Raw genomic sequence first — 16,931 nt, 5'->3', positions numbered from 1 at the left:
ATATTTATTGTCACACTGCACAAGCAGCAGCATGATGCATTATGGGAAAGGTTTGCAATAAACAAATATATTTGATTTTAAATTTGTTTCTTTCAGGTCCCATTCTCTAAAAACATATTACCCTGAATCAGTTACAAAGAACTATTTCTCTAGAAACGGCACGTAATTTAAATACTTGCATCATTTAGATCTGAATGAAAGTATTTGGGGAGGGGGGGTTTCCACCTTGCAAGAGAGTCCTAATTAAAGACTTAGGGATTATTTTTGTTTTGTCTTGAACTACATAAAAATATTGTAAAGCTGACAAAAGCAAGAATATTCACAACCATTCAGAGCAATCCCACTATCCTTAATTCCACTGATGCCAGTTAATACAGCATTTGTAGTAAACAGCAAGAATATATTAGAGAGACCTGTAATTCTTAGATAATTGGTTCGCCAACATTTTCATATCGGCAACCACTTCTTGAATAATGGTCTTCTTGGAAAACGCATCTGAATCTTGACTCAACATATTCCTTAACCCAACTATAGTGCTTCCATACAGGAGAGAGACTAGGAGAGCACTGAAATAAGAAAAACTTGTTTCTCCGCTTAAAGAGCAGACACACAAAATGTTATTTCCTCTCCATGGGTATAGAATTTAGCAAATTGTCCCTCATAACTGCAGTAGGGATTGCTAGCAATCTCCCAGGTCCCTTTGCAGTACAGTGCATCCTATATCTTAGCTACTCCTTCACTTTGACAGTTTACTACCAAAAACGTTTTTTAAAGGTTCAGCTATATTTTTATATGCAGACTAATTTTCAGTTAGAGGCTTATACATTCAGAAAGGAAGATAAAATCTGAACAGCATTGTCCAGCTACTTTATTATTACTGGTAGGATAGCACCAACTGTAGAACTAATTAATGTTGGTGGGCATTCTGCCCAAACAGATGGGGGTTGGACTAGATGACCTCCGGAGGTCCCTTCCAACCCTGATATTCTATGATTCTATGACATCCTGCTTTCAGCTCAACATCTGAAGTTTGATATATGTCTTAGCATTTATGGGTTAGAAGACCATTATAGACTCATGTAGTAAAGTTATCACTTACCTAGTTCACACATGCTGCAAGTATTCCCAATCAAATGTGTTGATTAACCAATTATGATTATTTCAAGGAAAACTGTCTCATTTGATGCATGACAAGACTAAGAAACATTGTATAAGATGTGTGGCATTTTTAAAAAGTGTACTGGTCAGTTAGTATTTTTACATTGTAAGTTTTCTGAATCTATTTTGTATAAAGAATTCCCAAGTGTTAAAACATACCAGTTGGTGAGATATGCTGTTAAGATAAATGCACATCTTGAGAGAGTAGCCAGATACAGATTGGGAAGCCAAAGGCCTCTAGCACCTTAGAAGTGCAGCTATTTCACAATAATCACATATAAGGTATATTATTTTACTTAAAAGAAGGAAAAATTGAGTACAGAGAGAGAGGAGAAGGGAAAAAAAGGAAGGTCAGAAAAGCTATGCAGCTCAGAGCCATTTGTTGTTCTGACTGTAATTGCATAAGTTGGGATTATTTAGTTACACAAATTGTTCTCTTGATCCTAAAACATTTTACAACTACAGTTTTCCAATTTACATACTAAATTGGAGTCTAAGATTTACCTACTTACCAGTTTCTCCAGCTGTCTTGTTCTTCCCATGAGGTTTATATAGAACATATGAACATCCTTTTACATGGAAATGATCATTAATTTGTCTAAACCATCTGAAAACAATAAGACTTGTTTTAAAGATTTTGGTATTTTAACAAACACTGAAGCAAAATAATTCTTAATATTTACACTTTTTTTTTTTGCAATCTTCTCCTCCTTTAGGGATTTAGAATATAAACTCACTGGGGTAAGGACATTCTTCTAATGCATTTATACAGTACTTTGCACAACGGTGGCCTGGTCTGAGATGCTATAGTATAGGATAGATGCTATAGTAGTACAAGTAATAAATAATTCATTCCAAGGAGCTGGAAGGGCCAGAAGTCTGGTAATGGATACACAGCTTTTTACCTTTATCTTACTAGTTCAAATCCCACACAAATCTATAACGAACAAAGTTCTTATTCTCAAGTACAGCTAATAGAGGTCTCACACCAAACCCTAAATAGGTCTGCACATAAAACTATCATGGCATCTGACATATTTGGTGATCTCTTAAAAGAGGCAAAGGACTGAATGGATAAGGAGAACTGACATGGAGACTTCTAAAAAGAAAGGTGAACTATGGATTTAAAAAAAAAAAAGAGGGGGGAGAGCTTCCCCCCATTGTTAGCATTTGGGTACCCTGTGTCACCCTTCCAGTGCAGGCTCCCAGCAGAGGCAGTGGTAATGCAATGAAAACATAACTTCAGTCTTTAGTGACTAGAGCCATCAGTTTAGAAGCATACAAAAATACTAGGACAGCAAAAACATCTCAGGAATAAGCTATTAAAAACAAACTCTGGTCTCTCTTATCAGAACCCTTAACGTTTGCTTCATTGTTCATGATGTTTTCAGAAAGCTCAAATAAAACACAGTGAGTTAGTCAGAGTATATTATTGCTGTTTTAAGAGCGACAATCTAATTTTTAGCATTAGAAAATTATTCTATACATTAGCATTTCCGTTGCTTCAAGAAAACAAATTGTACCTCATTAAAGTTGTATTTCCTGTAAAGGGACCAAATCTAATTTCCTCAAATGGGGGTTGAAAGCCCAAAATATGCAAGGCTTCTTCTTGAGTAATAGGTGGTAGGCTGAAAATGAAATTGATAATCATAATTAACTATAATTAATAGAGTATTTAGATAGCCATTTTAGGTTCCTTGACATTGAAATGGAATAGAAATGACATACTTTCCAGTTCCCAGTGTGCTATATAAGTAATTCCAGCAAGATACTAGAGAGGAAATTCCACAGGAAGTCTTGTATTGGGGTCGGCTAATACAGTACCTGAGGAGAAAGAGAAAATTTTCTTTATTTAGATATATGCAGCTTGCTGCACTTTCATTTATGACAATTTACCCAAAAGTCAAACAGTGTTTTAAAAAAACAAAGTATTTTGTCTCACTTTGCCTTTAAAATAAGTCATTGGTAAGACTCAACCTCCATATACTAATTTAAAAATTCTGGAGTAAGTATGCCAATTTATCTTTCATGGGATTTCACCCAGGAAAAGTAAATAAAATGGAAATCTGGCATATTTCACAAGCACAAATCTCACACATTCATTTTCTGAACATTTCTAACACTAGGTGGTGATGTGGATCCCACTCCATCAAGATCTGCACTGAGACCACCAACTTAATTCACAAGGACCTACTAACCATAGAAATAATTTTGAGGCAGAACTGAAATAGGTCAAATCTACATTTGATCTTGTGGAAAAGATTACATGTATCCCAATAACAATACCTTAGCCAGCCAGCCTTTCAAGTCAATAGCTTTCAAATACTGCAATCCCTTACTATGTTGCAACTCTTTGGAACTTTACCAATGGAGGTGACTTTAGGTCACAGAGTCCCTATCCTCACCTTTATTTCCCATGCCATAGAAACCTTCTGAAGGGTTAAAATTAGTTTAGTGGTTTCAGCCCAGTTCTTAGTGAACATTCTGTAGTACATTCACAGTTCTATATGACAGAGGTTTTGCTCAAGTAGCCACAACCACAAAAGAAGGGCAGAAAGTCAGAATAAGCTACACTTGTATTGAGTAAATTTATACATTGCCTGCTCATGCTAATGGGGTCTCACTTTTTATTAGTACCAAATTCACCCACAACTTTTTTGTTCTTTATTGAAAGTAGAAATTTCCTAATATGTAGGAAATGTAAATGATGGCACACAGTATCTTAACAATAAGGATGAGCAGGAATGATGTCCCTAGCCTCTGTTTGCCAGAAGCTGGGAATGAGTGACAGAGAATGGATCACTTGATGATTACCTGCTCTGTTCATTCCCTCTGGGACACCTGGCATTGGCCACTGTCGGAAGACAGGATACTGGGTGAGATGGACCTTTGGTCTGACCCAGTATGGCCGTTCTTATTTTCTTATGTTATGTTCACCACAAGACCCAGACCCCTTGTAGTAAGTATCAGGTGTAGTTCATTAACTATGTTTAACAGATCCCATATACCCTTCTATCCAATGATTAAAGAAAAACTATTACACATTAACATTTAAAATAACACAGCCACAACAACATTTACAAACAAGCTCTGCGTACTATGGTAATCTTAATTATGACTTTTAAATACTACCATCTCCTGAGGTCGAGCACTTTCCGCTGCTTTATTTCTTCAACGGTGGAATGTTGAGAACACTCCCTGTATTGTTTGCTTTTTTTGTCCAAAGATTTTTTCTTTGTTACTTGTTTCTTCATGTTGCCTGCAAGATAAATTTTAGAAGCAGTTAATGAATGCTTAATATACAAGCTAAATATTTCCACTATACCAGAAGGCATTCAATGTACTTCTAACAAAAAGACAATATGCTGCATGGATAGAGATGTACTGTGATTATTTCCATTGAAAGGAAAAGTTAGCTTTTGAACTGGGACTGCCAACAGCTTTGGGAAGAACCAGTAAACAGGTATATACCTTTTACACAACAGCTCATTTTACTGAAGAATATTTCTATTCTCTATAATCACCTACTCATGGCCTCCACAAACATTGTGAGCCTCCCTCACCCCAGCCATCCTAGGAATTGGTGGCCTTCCATGACCTCTCCAGAGCCATCTTGATGCACTAGAGGGAGAGCAGACCACTGACAATAGCCTCACATTACATATCTAAGTCTTACATCTAATCTTTTTACTGCTAATCTGCATAAACAGCGTCTTCTGTATCCAGCACTAACAACCACACTTTGACTGGAGCGCCCAGGGACATGCAGAGGGAAAATATATCCCCAGGAACTTTCCCTTATTGCAAGTCACTGTACGGGAAGAAGAATAAAAACAGCTGAGAGCAAATAATTTCAATCTTGTTTTGCGACTTTTTCTGAACCTCAGTGAAATAGTAAGCTAAATTAGAACTTGACTGGTCAGCCAACTCATAAGAAAAATCTAAAGCAATGGCTCTAAGCATGCACAGTGATTATAGACTAGATATAAAAATCAGTTGTGTACATATGCATGGTCAATAAACCATTAAAATCTTTCACTAAGCAGAAACAAGAGGAACATAAAACAGTGGAAAACACAATTTCTTTAACATCATATACATACACAATTCAAAATACTTGAACAGTGTTTGGGAAATTTTGACTTCTTCCATGCATAATAAATTTAATTTTATAAAGATAACATTTGCTTTTGTCAGTATTGTCACAGGAGCCTTTGGGCGGTTTTTCAAGGTAGCTGGATCAAAGCTGAAAGTCACAAGGCCAGAAATTTCTTCCCTTTTAAAAACAGACTTCAGTCAGCTCTAAATAGTTTTTTTTTTCATTCAGTGACAAAAATGTAATACCAAGAGAATACAATAATAAAGTATTCATTTGCCCCACCGTTAGGTGGAAAAGAGGTTGGATTATATGAGCACATAAGATTTACAACAGTGGTTCTCAAAGCCAGTCCGAGAAAGCCCCTGGCGGGCCGGGCCGGTTTGTTTACCTGTCACGTCTGCAGGTTTAGCCGATCACAGCTCCCACTGGCCGTGGTTCGCTGCTCCAGGCCAATGGGGGCTGCGGGAAGTGGCGCGGGCCAAGGGATGTGCTGGCTGCCCTTCCCGCAGCCCCCACTGGCCTGGAGCGGTGAACCTCGGCCAATAGGAGCTGCGATCGGCCGAATCTGCGGACACGACAAGTAAACAAACCGGCCCGGCCCGCCAGGGGCTTTCCCTGAACAAGCGGCGGACCAGCTTTGAGAACCACTGATTTACAACACCTTGTATTATTTCTACACAGCTTGAAAATGTATGCTATATCAGACAAATTACTGGGTTCTACAGGAAAGCAAAGGTAAAGTTGGGAACACTGCAGCCACTTCTCCCCTGGCCTGACCCACTCCTATCCAAGCCCCCAAGACCAGCATCTGTGGGGCCAGCACAAAAACCATTTCTACAACACACAGATGGAGTATGTGTTCATCTACATAGTTCCAATGCACAATGTAAGTGGAGGAGGGTCTTGCATCGGCCCTCCACATCACTCATGCAGCATTTTTCTGAACGGTGCAGTGCTGTACTGTCTTACCTGCTCTGTTTTTCAGATTTGGGGTCACTCCATTGAACTCGGATTTGTCAATTTCCCATGCCAGTGGAAGCTTTCCAAGACTACTAGATAAATGTTCCAAGTTAGTGTCTTCATGGTAGATTATCTCCGAAGCTCCACTTTGAATGTCAATGAAGTTAGGTGTATTATTTCCAACATTTAAGGCAGCACTATCTGGTAGGCAGGCACTAACTGTAGCACTTGGACTTTTATGAACAGACGTTACCTGATTTAAAAAAGCATAGTCTGAGCAGATGGTATAAATTTTTTCTCGGGTGTGAGTCACAGGACACCCCCACGGATAATGCCCATCTCCAGTAGGACCCAGTGACGTAGCAGATGCATCTGAAGTGCAATATGGCTTTACATCATCATGAAGAGTAGCTTCTGGAGATTTTTTTTCAGGTCTGTTTTCTTTATGTCCAGAACCATTCTCCCTTTCACCTTCTGCAACGTTAGGCATTGAATGATACTAAAAAGTTCTGTCTAGTTAAGAAGTGTTCAGCAATTTTTTTTTAAATAAAAATTCAGCCTACATCATTGCCTGCAGATTTGCAAGCTACTGATGAGGTATCTGCAAGAAGGGAAAAGCAACAGTTACCACAGCACGCCTCAGCTGATAAACAAGCTATATACAAACTTTAAACAAAGGCTTTTACTTTAATAATTGCAAACAATGAGAGTTGCAGTACATTTCATGGTATTTCAGAATACAGAATGCTCTGCACTGCTGTCCAAACATTTGCTTTCTACAAGTACTGCTAGGATGCTGCTACATATAGAGCTTTCATTATTTGTGAAGTGCCAAGAGCATACTCTGTGCTGACGGTATACGGACGTCAACCCTCAGTAAGTTATTTTTTAAAACAATTTAGGATAAAATGTAAATAGCTTTTCCACAGAGAAAATGAGCATATGCATGAACACTGCAGTTTATTTTTTTCTACCACAAACATTTGTAACAGTAATTCAGGTCTCAACACACTTTCCAGTCATTACTGAATTAAAGGGATATCAACTAAATGACACACACTTCTCGCTGAAAATCTTACCTAGTTTTGCTATCAGAGAAACTCAGATTTATTGTAACTAGAAGAACAAAAATATTTCCTTTTCAGTTTGTGTATTTACCATCACTTGTGTACAGCGAGTCATTGTCTTCCCTATATAGTCACTCAGTCTTCCCTTTCGTTTGTGTGGGTCTTTCACATAGCAACAGGGGAAGAAAATGTTTGGGGTTTGGTTTTGTGTGCATGTGCATGTTTGTTTTATACAGACAAGAAAATAAGGCAGGTGTACTATTAAAAGCTACTTTTAATTTAAGGTTTAAAATCAAGGTGATGGCATCCTTGAAAGCATCCATATCACTGCAACGTGGATAACAAATAACGCTGTCCTTGGGAGCCAAAAAAATCTTACCGCATGATAGGTGAAACTGCATTATATCGAACTTGCTTTGATTCGCCAGAGCACGCAGCCCCGCCACCCCAGAGCATTGCTTTACTGTGTTATATCCGAATTCATATTATATCGGGTCGCATTATATTGGAGTAGAGGTGTATGAGGAAACACCCGTGGGTGGGGTGCAGTGTTGTTGTTGTGTCAATCCCAGGATATTAGAGAGACAAGATGCATTTAGCACAGGGGTGGGCAAACGTTTTGGCCCGAGGGCCACGTCAGGGAATAGAAATTATATGGAGGGCCATGAATGCTCACAAAATTGGGGTTGGAGTGAGGGAGGGGGTGCGGGCTCTGGGATGGGGATGAGGAAGTTGGGGTGGAGGAGGGTGCTCTGGGCTGGGACAAAGTGGTTCAGAGGGTGGGAGGATCAGGGCTGGGGCAGGGGTGCGGAATGGGTGCAGGTTCCAGCTGGGGGTGTGGGCTCTAGGGTGGGGCTGGGGATGAGAGGTTTGGGGTGCAGGAGGGTGCTCCAGGCTAGGATAGAGGAGTTTGGAGATCAGGAGGGGGATCAGGACTGGGACAGAGGGGTGGGGCACGGGGGGAGGCTCAGGGGGTGCAGGCTCCGAGCGGCGCTTACCTCAAGTGGCTCCCGGAAGCAGTGGCATGTCCCTTCTCCAGCTCCTATGCGGAGGTGCAGCCAGGTGGCTCTACTCACTGCCCCATCCGCAGGCACCGCCCCTGCAGCTCCCATTGGAGCATGTAGGAGCCAGAGCGGGGCCATGCCACAGCTTCTGGGAGCCACATGGTGCGGCCACAACCCAGCGCCCTGGCCGGAGCGGGGCCAAGCCGCTGGTGCAGCTCGCGGGCTGGCTTAAAAAGGCTCATGGGCTATAGTTTGCCCACCTGATTTAGCATCTTCCACCTTGCATTTACCTATGACGATCCACGTACCTTTCCCAGACCTGAAGAAGAGCTCTGGGTGGTGCTTGCTCTCCCACAGAAGTTGGTCCAATAAAAAAAAAGATATTACCTGAGTCACCTTGTTTCACAGAAGAGGTAAGTGATTTGTCCAAGAACTACAAACAGAACCTGGGAATGCTGACTTCTAGTACCTATGCTTAGCCAATAAACCATAACCCTTCTCCAATACACTACTTTGTACTTACGCATGATAGGCAACGCTGAGCAAGGGTGTAGCTACGGGAGTTTCCATTTGCAGTACATATAGAGGCCCTGTCGACACTGGTAAAATGAACATGTGTATTTGATTCCATTTCAGGTCCCACTCCTGCAAAGGACTCTTTGGTCCCACTAATATCACCGTAAATTACACTGAGACAAGGCACAGCCAAGTTGTTACAGCCACACACCGGTACACATCATTTCCTAAGGTAGCTAGAGCTACAGTGGTTTGTACCTAGGGTGGTATCAGGAACCACTGAGCAGAGCGAACCCTCCTTCACTAGAAGGCTCAAATGCCCCTTTATCAGCCAGCGCCACGCACACGGGAACATTGCATCTGCGTTTGTATGCAACAGACAGCAACAGCATTAGAACCCTCCGTCGGGGCTGGGACGGGGCGGGTAGCTCATGACGCCGAGATAGCAGCAGATCTTCACATCGCGAATGCCCCACCCACACATGGGACTGAATCAGCAGCTCACGCCATAGTCAGCAGGTTCCAGACTTAATGTTCTGGTGGGAGGAGCCAGAGCAACCCCAGCAGAGGGCAGGATTTCACCGCTCACTGGCCAGCTGAGAGGAGCAAGTGGCTGCCGCAGCCCAAGCCAGCACAGCCCTGCCAAGGGGCACTGGCCACCACAAGCTGTGACAGACCCACCCCACACCCCACACTTCACCTCAGGACGTGGCACATGGGGAGGCCCCCCGGTCTCTCACCTTCCCCCCGGGATGCGGGCGCTGAAGGCCCCGGTTCGTTACCTGCATGGTGGCTCCCGTGTCTCTCGCTCGGCAGTGGCTGGGATGTGATCACACCAGAAACAGAGTGGGGGAGGCCTCAAGCTCCGACTCACCTGTGCCCCCCTCCTACTCAGGACGGCTGCCTGGATGATACCAAACCTCACCAGAGGAAGGGGTTGGGAGAGGGGAACCCAGATGGCAGCGACCTCCCATAGCCCCTGGATTGTTCATGACAGCTGGCAGGTTGGGAAACGTGCAAGGACTGAAACAGAGCAATGTATCTCCCCGCCCTTCCCCTACCAATGGTATTGCCCACCGCTGCCACAGCACCTTGGGGCAGGAAGAGGGGGAAGTGAGGGAGGGACAGTTGTTCAGTCAATGAGAGTGCGGCAGAGGTGTGGGGGGCGGAGCTTGTGGGAAGGACTGATGGGTGCCGTGACATAGGGCAGCTGGTGCAGGCTGTGCAAGGGCTGAGCCCATGGTGGTGGGGTCCTCCCACCCTACACTCAAGAGCTGTTACAGTGTTGTGGCTCCGCCCAGGCCATGGGTGGCCAGATACGGGGGTGCCACCCCCGACCCGTGTGGGGTGCAACACACGTATGTCTTGGCTGCACCAGTCCGGTTGGGGGCCAGGACAAGCTCCGGGATGTTAGTGGGAGAGGGGGACCCTGGTTGGGGGGACTGGCGGGCTCCCGGGATAGAGGAGAACTGAGGGCAGATTAAAGGTGGCACTCGAGGGAGTGGGCAAGCCACAGTGCCCTGGCTGTCACCACGGAGCAGGCAGCCCCTTCACGGTGAGAGGGGCGAGGCTGGCAACCAGCATAGGTACACATGGACTCCAAGGGTCTCTCTGCAATTAGAAAATCCTGTATTGCAGAGTTATCAACACTCATGATTTTGTCCTGCATCTCATGGTAATTATTGTTTTCCTTAAAGCCCCAACTTCTGGAGTCAAGTGAATATGTGAGGAGTTCAGCCTTCATTCTTAAAGGAAAAGTAAATTCTAGCCACAGGCATCAACTTTGTCATTTCCCCAAGGGTGCTCGACCCCTGCTCTGGCCCAGGCCCCACCTCCACTCCACCCTTTCCCCAAGGCCCCACCCCACCCCGCCCCACCTCTTCCCGGCCCCACCCATCCCCTCCCCTGTTCTGTCTCTTCCCACCCTGTTCCGCCCCCCTCCCTCAAGGGTGCCCCCTCCCCACGCAGTGCCTCTTGCCCACTGCCGAACAGCTGATCATGGCAAGCAGGAGGCACTGGGAGGGGGAGGAGCTGATCAGCAGGGTCATCGGTGGGTGCTGAGCGCCCACAATTTTTTTCCCATGGGTGCTCCAGCCCCGGAGCACCCATAGAATCAGCACCTATTCTGGCCCTTGTGGTGGTGGTGAAAACTTCAAAATATGACCCCAGTGCACCTAACGCGTCAAAAAGCAGAAGGCAAATAAAAAGAACATAAAATCTATTATTTTTACATAATCTCATGGTTTTAAAGTCAAACTTGTGATTTTTGGTGACTCTTACTCATGATTTTTGAACATTTGGAGCTGGCACAGCTATTGCTGACAGTGGCTGTCTGCCATGGGGCTCCCCTTGGCAGCTGATGAGAACAGATTGGCTGCTAGGGTTGATATAACAAAGCTGTTTCCCTACAGTTACCCCAGCCCAGGCTACATGGTGCTCTGTACCTGTGGCACTTCTGACCTCATGCTGAAAACGTTTTCCCCCCCATCAGCTAACTTGTTTTCAAATTTAGCTGAAACAGTGACATCGAGAGACTCCTATTGTAATCCTGAGTGGGGCCTCTAGCCACTACCACAACATAAATATTAAATACAAATATATTTATTTATGGCGATTTATCACAATACATTAAAAAAGCTGCCCATCTGTGACTCTGGGTGTTTTTGATATTTAAAAAGGAAACACAGAAGGACCTTAAAGCTATGAGCTTCTAACATATAACATTTAGTACTATAAATTATAAAATTGTATAATTAAGCCTTATAACCCATAAATAGAGCAGTCCCTAGCCATAGAGGCACTTCAAACAGTGGCAAGGGGACTATGCTGCATAGAATGAGTCCTCAAACTAGAGGGTTTTTTGTGGCCCTTGGCGGTAGGTACACAAACTCACTGAGTTCTCAAGGGTCTGGTGGTCCAGTCAGGTTTGCAACTCGGAAAGGCCTGGGGGGTGGGGGGGTAGGAAAAGGGCAGGCCCAACACCAAAGCCAGAATTTTATGTGACTGCTTCCAAGGGTAATGTACATCTTAGAATGGAGAGCATCTTCCCAGGTTTCACTCTTTGGAAGGCTTGTGGAACCATAGTTAGCCAGCACCCTTGATTGCAACTATGCAACAATTTTGCTTCCAAAGCTTTTTTTTTTTTTTGGGAGCCAAATTACTATCATTAGGATAGCAATAGTACTGGCCTGGCCAGACAGATCTAAAAATAGATTAAATGATTTAAGATTTTAGAAATTAGTTTGGCATTGACAAACTGTGCCAGATTGTGCTCTGTAGATCCATGAACAGAAAGCCCACATCTCCCACACAAGTGGGGTGAGAAGCTCAGTAACCTCTGAAGATTCTGTGGAGGTCTCTCCAAGCAATAAAAAGTATGGGGAAATATTTTACTCAGTTGAGTCATAGAAAGTAAGGCCAGAGAGGACCACCAGATCATTTAGTCTGACCTCCTGAATATCACGTCACCAGCACCCGTACACTAAACCCAACAACTGAAATTAGATAAAAGTATTACAGCTCACAGGAGACTAGACTATTATGTGCCATAGGCACAGAATAGGAGAATTTGAGGTGCATCCCTACCCGAGGCCCCTGCAATAGCCGATAACAGGGAAATGATTAAGTGAGGTATACCTAGGTCAGGGGTTCTCAAACTTCATGGCACCCTGACCCCCTTCTGACAATAAAAATTACTACACAACTGTCAGGAGCGGGGACCAAAGCCTGAGCCCACCCAAACCCTGCTGCCCTGCATGGGGGGAGCCAAAGCCCCACCACCTCAGGCGGGGAGGGGGAAACCAAAGCTGAAGCCCTGCCTGAGGCTCCCTACCCAGGGTTGAAGTCCTCAGGCTTGGGCTTTGGCCCCAGCAAATCTAAGCCAGTCCTGGCGACCCCATTAAAACGGGGTCCTGACCCACAGTTTGAGAACCGCTGACCTAGATAATCCTGCCACGTGACCTGCACCCACACACTGCAGAAGGCAAAAAGCCTCCAAGATTTCTGCCACTCTGATCGGGGGGGGGGGGGACGGAACTTCCTACCCTTAACCCCCCCCCCCGAGCCCAGCCAGGGGGCACCCTCTGCCCCAGACACCCCTCACCGGCCCAGACACCAGACACCACCCCCCCTCAGAGCCCAGCTGCAGGGTAGCCCCCAACCCAGCCAAGGGGTCACCCCCAGGCACCAGCGCCCACCCCTCCTCCCCAGAGCCCGGCCACGGGGCAGCCGCCAGCCCGGACACCAGCACCCCTCCCCCCTTTTACTCCCTCCACCCCCCCCCCCCCCAACTTCTTTGCTGTCCCGCCAGGGGCCACGGTGCGGCGCGAGCGCGCCCCGCCCTTCCTCACCCTTTGCCCGAGCTGGCCGGCCTCCCAGGCCCGCTCCTGTCCCCGGGAGAGTGAGGATCAAAGACCGTGCAGCCTCCAGCCCAGGCAGGCTGGGCGCTCCGCTCGCTGCGAGCTGGGCTCTGCAGAGCCCAGCGGCGCCTAGTGGTGGCCAGAAATGCCGTGTGTGTGTGTGTGTGTGTGTGTGTGTGGTGGGGGGAACAGACACTGCTGCAAAATTCGGCACAATTTCCCCAGGAGTAGGGCGATCAGTTAGACCCTGAGCAAGAACCACCCAGCCTAGCATCCCGCGGGAGCGAATTCAGAGCCCTGGCCCTATCTCTAGCTGTGGCCACTCCTGATGCTTCCGAGGAAGGAGATAACAGCTCCCCTGGCCCCAAATCCTTCCTGACTCTTGCAAGTCGGTGGCTGAAACTCCTGATGAATGAGTTTTTTAAGAACATAGGACACAATTTAACTCGGTAGCCGTGATATTTCCTTTTTAAAATAATATTGTTCTTGAAATTCTTCTCAATGTAACTTATTCTCTGTGTTTTTACACAAACCTATTCACAATAACATAAAAAAAATATGAAATAAGGACCCCTTCTTGGAGATTTAATTTACTGCGTATTTTGTGTTTCAACACAAAAGTAATGATAGACTTTTGTTCTTTTAACTATATTTTATGTATATGTATTTCCAATAAAGGAACATTTCTTGATGGGGTTATTGTCAATACCGTTATTGGGAATAGGAAGAACATACAAAGAATAAAGGGCTTGGTGTTGTCAGGATAACTCTATTTTTCCTACCACCTTCAGTGATGTATACAGAGTAATAGGGTTACAGCCGTTCTGTCCAGGGCACAGTAACAAGGGCTGGTTTCAGTAATACGTCTAGGGTCCCTTTCTAAAATAAATAACATGTGTGACATAGTCCTTCTAAAACCTTCTCCCCCACCACCGCCGGTTTCACAAACTTAAAACCTAAATACTCTGGTTACCTTTCTATAATGATCAAAATCGTAAAGTGAGGAACATGATAAGCCCACTCACTCTTACTTATATATAACTCAGTTTATTGAAGACCCAGAGAGCATAAATACAATCCTCAATCACCTGTAACCTCACGCATGAATTCAGATAAGCCTACTGGTATATAAGCAGGCACTAGAATTCTGACTGCTTCAATCTAACTCCACCTATATCTTGTGGCCACCCAAACTAGTACCACAGACCCAGCATCAACACTGGATAACACAGAGCTCAGCATGTCTAAGTAGGCCAAGCAAGACATCTGAACCAAATCCACAGGGATGTTTTGGATTCTCTACCCTACCAGAGTCTAATACCTCTCAGTTCAGGGTGGCTCACATTCCCCAGGCTATCCCTTTCCAAATTTCTCCCCACTTTCATAAATATATGTACCTGTACATATGAAATAATATCATTTCCAAAAACAGAACACAAACTCTTAACAATACAATAAAACACTATACAGAAAAGCATGAGGGTATAATTATTTATGTAAATTAAACCTGATTTCATTCCCTGATTAGCCTTCTGAACTCTGGGGTTTACAAGGGGGTGCTGAAAATATGAATATGCTAGTTATTAGCCCTAATCAGATCAGGATCCTAATGTGTGTATAATTTCAAGAGGCTTTGGTGTTGACTCCATGGGTGCTCCAGGGCTGGAGCACCCACAGAAAAAATGAGTGTGTGCTTAGCACCCACCAGCAGCCAGCTCCTCACATCCCCAGTGCCCCTGTCCGCTGGCAGCCCCACCAATCAACTCCTCCCCTTCCCTCCCAGCGCCTCTCACCCACCACAATCAGCTGTTCCGAGGTGTGCAGGAGGTGCTGGAGGGGAGGAGGAGGAGCAGAGATGGGGCGCACTGGGAGGAGGGGTGAAGCAGGGGTGGGAAGAGTTGGAGCGGGGATGGAGGCTTGGGAGAAGGGGTGGGGTGGGGTGGGGGCTGGGCCTAGGGCAGAGCAGGAGATTGAACATCCCCAGGGCCCAGAGGAAGCTGGCATCTGTGAGTTGCTAAGTAAAATATTTGTTTCTTTTTACAGCTGTTATCTGTGTATTGAGTCTGTGTATTTGAATCATTTTCACCAATAAAGAACTAAACCAAACAAATCTGTTACAATGCATATCGTGTGTGTCAAGGTTCCTCCCCCACTCTGAACTCTAGGGTACAGATGTGGGGACCTGCATGAAAAAACCTCCTAAGCTTATCTTTACCAGCTTAGGTCAAAACTTCCCCTAGGTACAAAATATTCCACCCGTTGTCCTTGGACTGGCCGCTACCACCACCAAACTAATACTGGTTACTGGGGAAGAGCTGTTTGGATGCGTCCTTCCCCCCAAAATACTTCCCAAAACCTTGCACCCCACTTTCTGGACAAGGTTTGGTAAAAAGCCTCACCAATTTGCCTAGGTGACTACAGACCCAGACCCTTGGATCTTAAGAACAATGAACAATCCTCCCAACGCTTGCACCCCCGCTTTCCTGGGAAATGTTGGATAAAAAGCCTCACCAATTTGCATAGGTGACCACAGACCCAAACCCTTGGATCTTAGAACAACGAAAAAGCATTCAGTTTCTTACAAGAAGACTTTTAATAAAAATAGAAGTAAATAGAAATGAAGAAATCCCCCCTGTAAAATCAGGATGGTAGATATCTTACAGGGTAATTAGATTCAAAAACATAGAGAACCCCTCTAGGCAAAACCTTAAGTTACAAAAAAGATACACAGACAGAAATAGTTATTCTATTCAGCACAATCCTTTTCTCAGCCATTTAAAGAAATCATAATCTAACACATACCTAGCTAGATTACTTACTAAAAGTTCTAAGACTCCATTCCTGGTCTATCCCCAGCAGAAACCAGCATATAGACAGACACAGACCCTTTGTTTCTCTCCCTCCTCCGAGCTTTTGAAAGTATCTTGTCTCCTCATTGGTCATTTTGGTCAGGTGCCAGCGAGGTTACCTTTAGCTTCCTAACCCTTTACAGGTGAGAGGAGCTTTCCCCTGGCCAGGAGGGATTTCAAAGGGGTTTACCCTTCCCTTTATATTTATGACAGTGTGTATAGGAATATGCTGAGGCTAGGGTAAATAACGATTATTATACAAGCCAGTGTTGCTGAATCTTCAGTGTTTCTTCAAAGTCACTATTGAACATGTAATTATCATCACAAGTCAATAAAAGTTAAGCAGCTTTAAGATTTCACAAAGAAATATGCATGCAATAATTAAATTACAATCAACTTGGAAAAAACAGTTAAAAGTAGTTACAGGTACTATGCCAGCTTCTGCCATTTTTTTTACAATAATATTTTCCTATTTTTAAAATGTTTATTTCCTACCCTGTTGCTGTTTGAAAGACCTACACAAACACAGAACCTATGAGCTGGAGCCCCAAAGGGATTTAGGCACCTAATTGCCACTTTAGATGCCTAAATCCAATATTTAGACCTCCAATAACCCTGCTCAGCTATCCCCTAATCATGTAGGTGCCTAAAATACGTAGGCATCTAAGTTTCTGATAAAGGTCCCCATGGCACCTAAAAAATCTGGCAGCGATCACTCCAACAGCCACTTAATCCTGACAGCAAGATGGCTAAATCCAGGCAGGATCCTCAAAATAGGCATTCCCTATTTATCTGGCTTGTGGGGCCTGATCCAGTAGGTGTTCTCAGAGGCTGATCAACAGATCAGGCTCTTCACAAAACATAAGGTACCACCCCCACCTTATAACCTTTAGCCTAGGAGTTAGGACACTTACCCAGGA

At 44.6% G+C, this 16,931-nt stretch overlaps 1 protein-coding gene across 2 annotated transcripts in view; it reads right to left on the bottom strand.

Moving 5' to 3' along the window:
- LOC311517846 (basic immunoglobulin-like variable motif-containing protein) overlaps nt 1-13,274 on the bottom strand; it is a 29,769-nt gene extending 16,495 nt beyond the window's left edge. For both annotated transcript variants that reach the window (XM_084623051.1, XM_084623052.1), the window contains exons 1-6: nt 13,154-13,274; nt 6,227-6,818; nt 4,291-4,417; nt 2,887-2,982; nt 2,682-2,786; nt 1,671-1,765 (exon numbers count right to left, since the gene is read on the bottom strand). In XM_084623051.1, coding sequence (XP_084479177.1) covers nt 1,671-1,765; nt 2,682-2,786; nt 2,887-2,982; nt 4,291-4,417; nt 6,227-6,707 — 904 coding nt within the window. In that variant the 5' untranslated portion in view covers nt 6,708-6,818; nt 13,154-13,274. The remainder of the gene's footprint in view (nt 1-1,670; nt 1,766-2,681; nt 2,787-2,886; nt 2,983-4,290; nt 4,418-6,226; nt 6,819-13,153) is intronic.
- Nucleotides 13,275-16,931: the final 3,657 nt, after the last annotated feature.

Source organism: Lepidochelys olivacea (assembly GCF_965140295.1).
Source record: "Lepidochelys olivacea isolate rLepOli2 genome assembly, chromosome: 1".
Lineage (NCBI taxonomy): Eukaryota > Metazoa > Chordata > Testudines > Cheloniidae > Lepidochelys > Lepidochelys olivacea.
The sequence above is the reverse complement of the archived record's forward strand: the minus strand, read 5'-3'. Positions and strand labels throughout refer to the sequence as shown.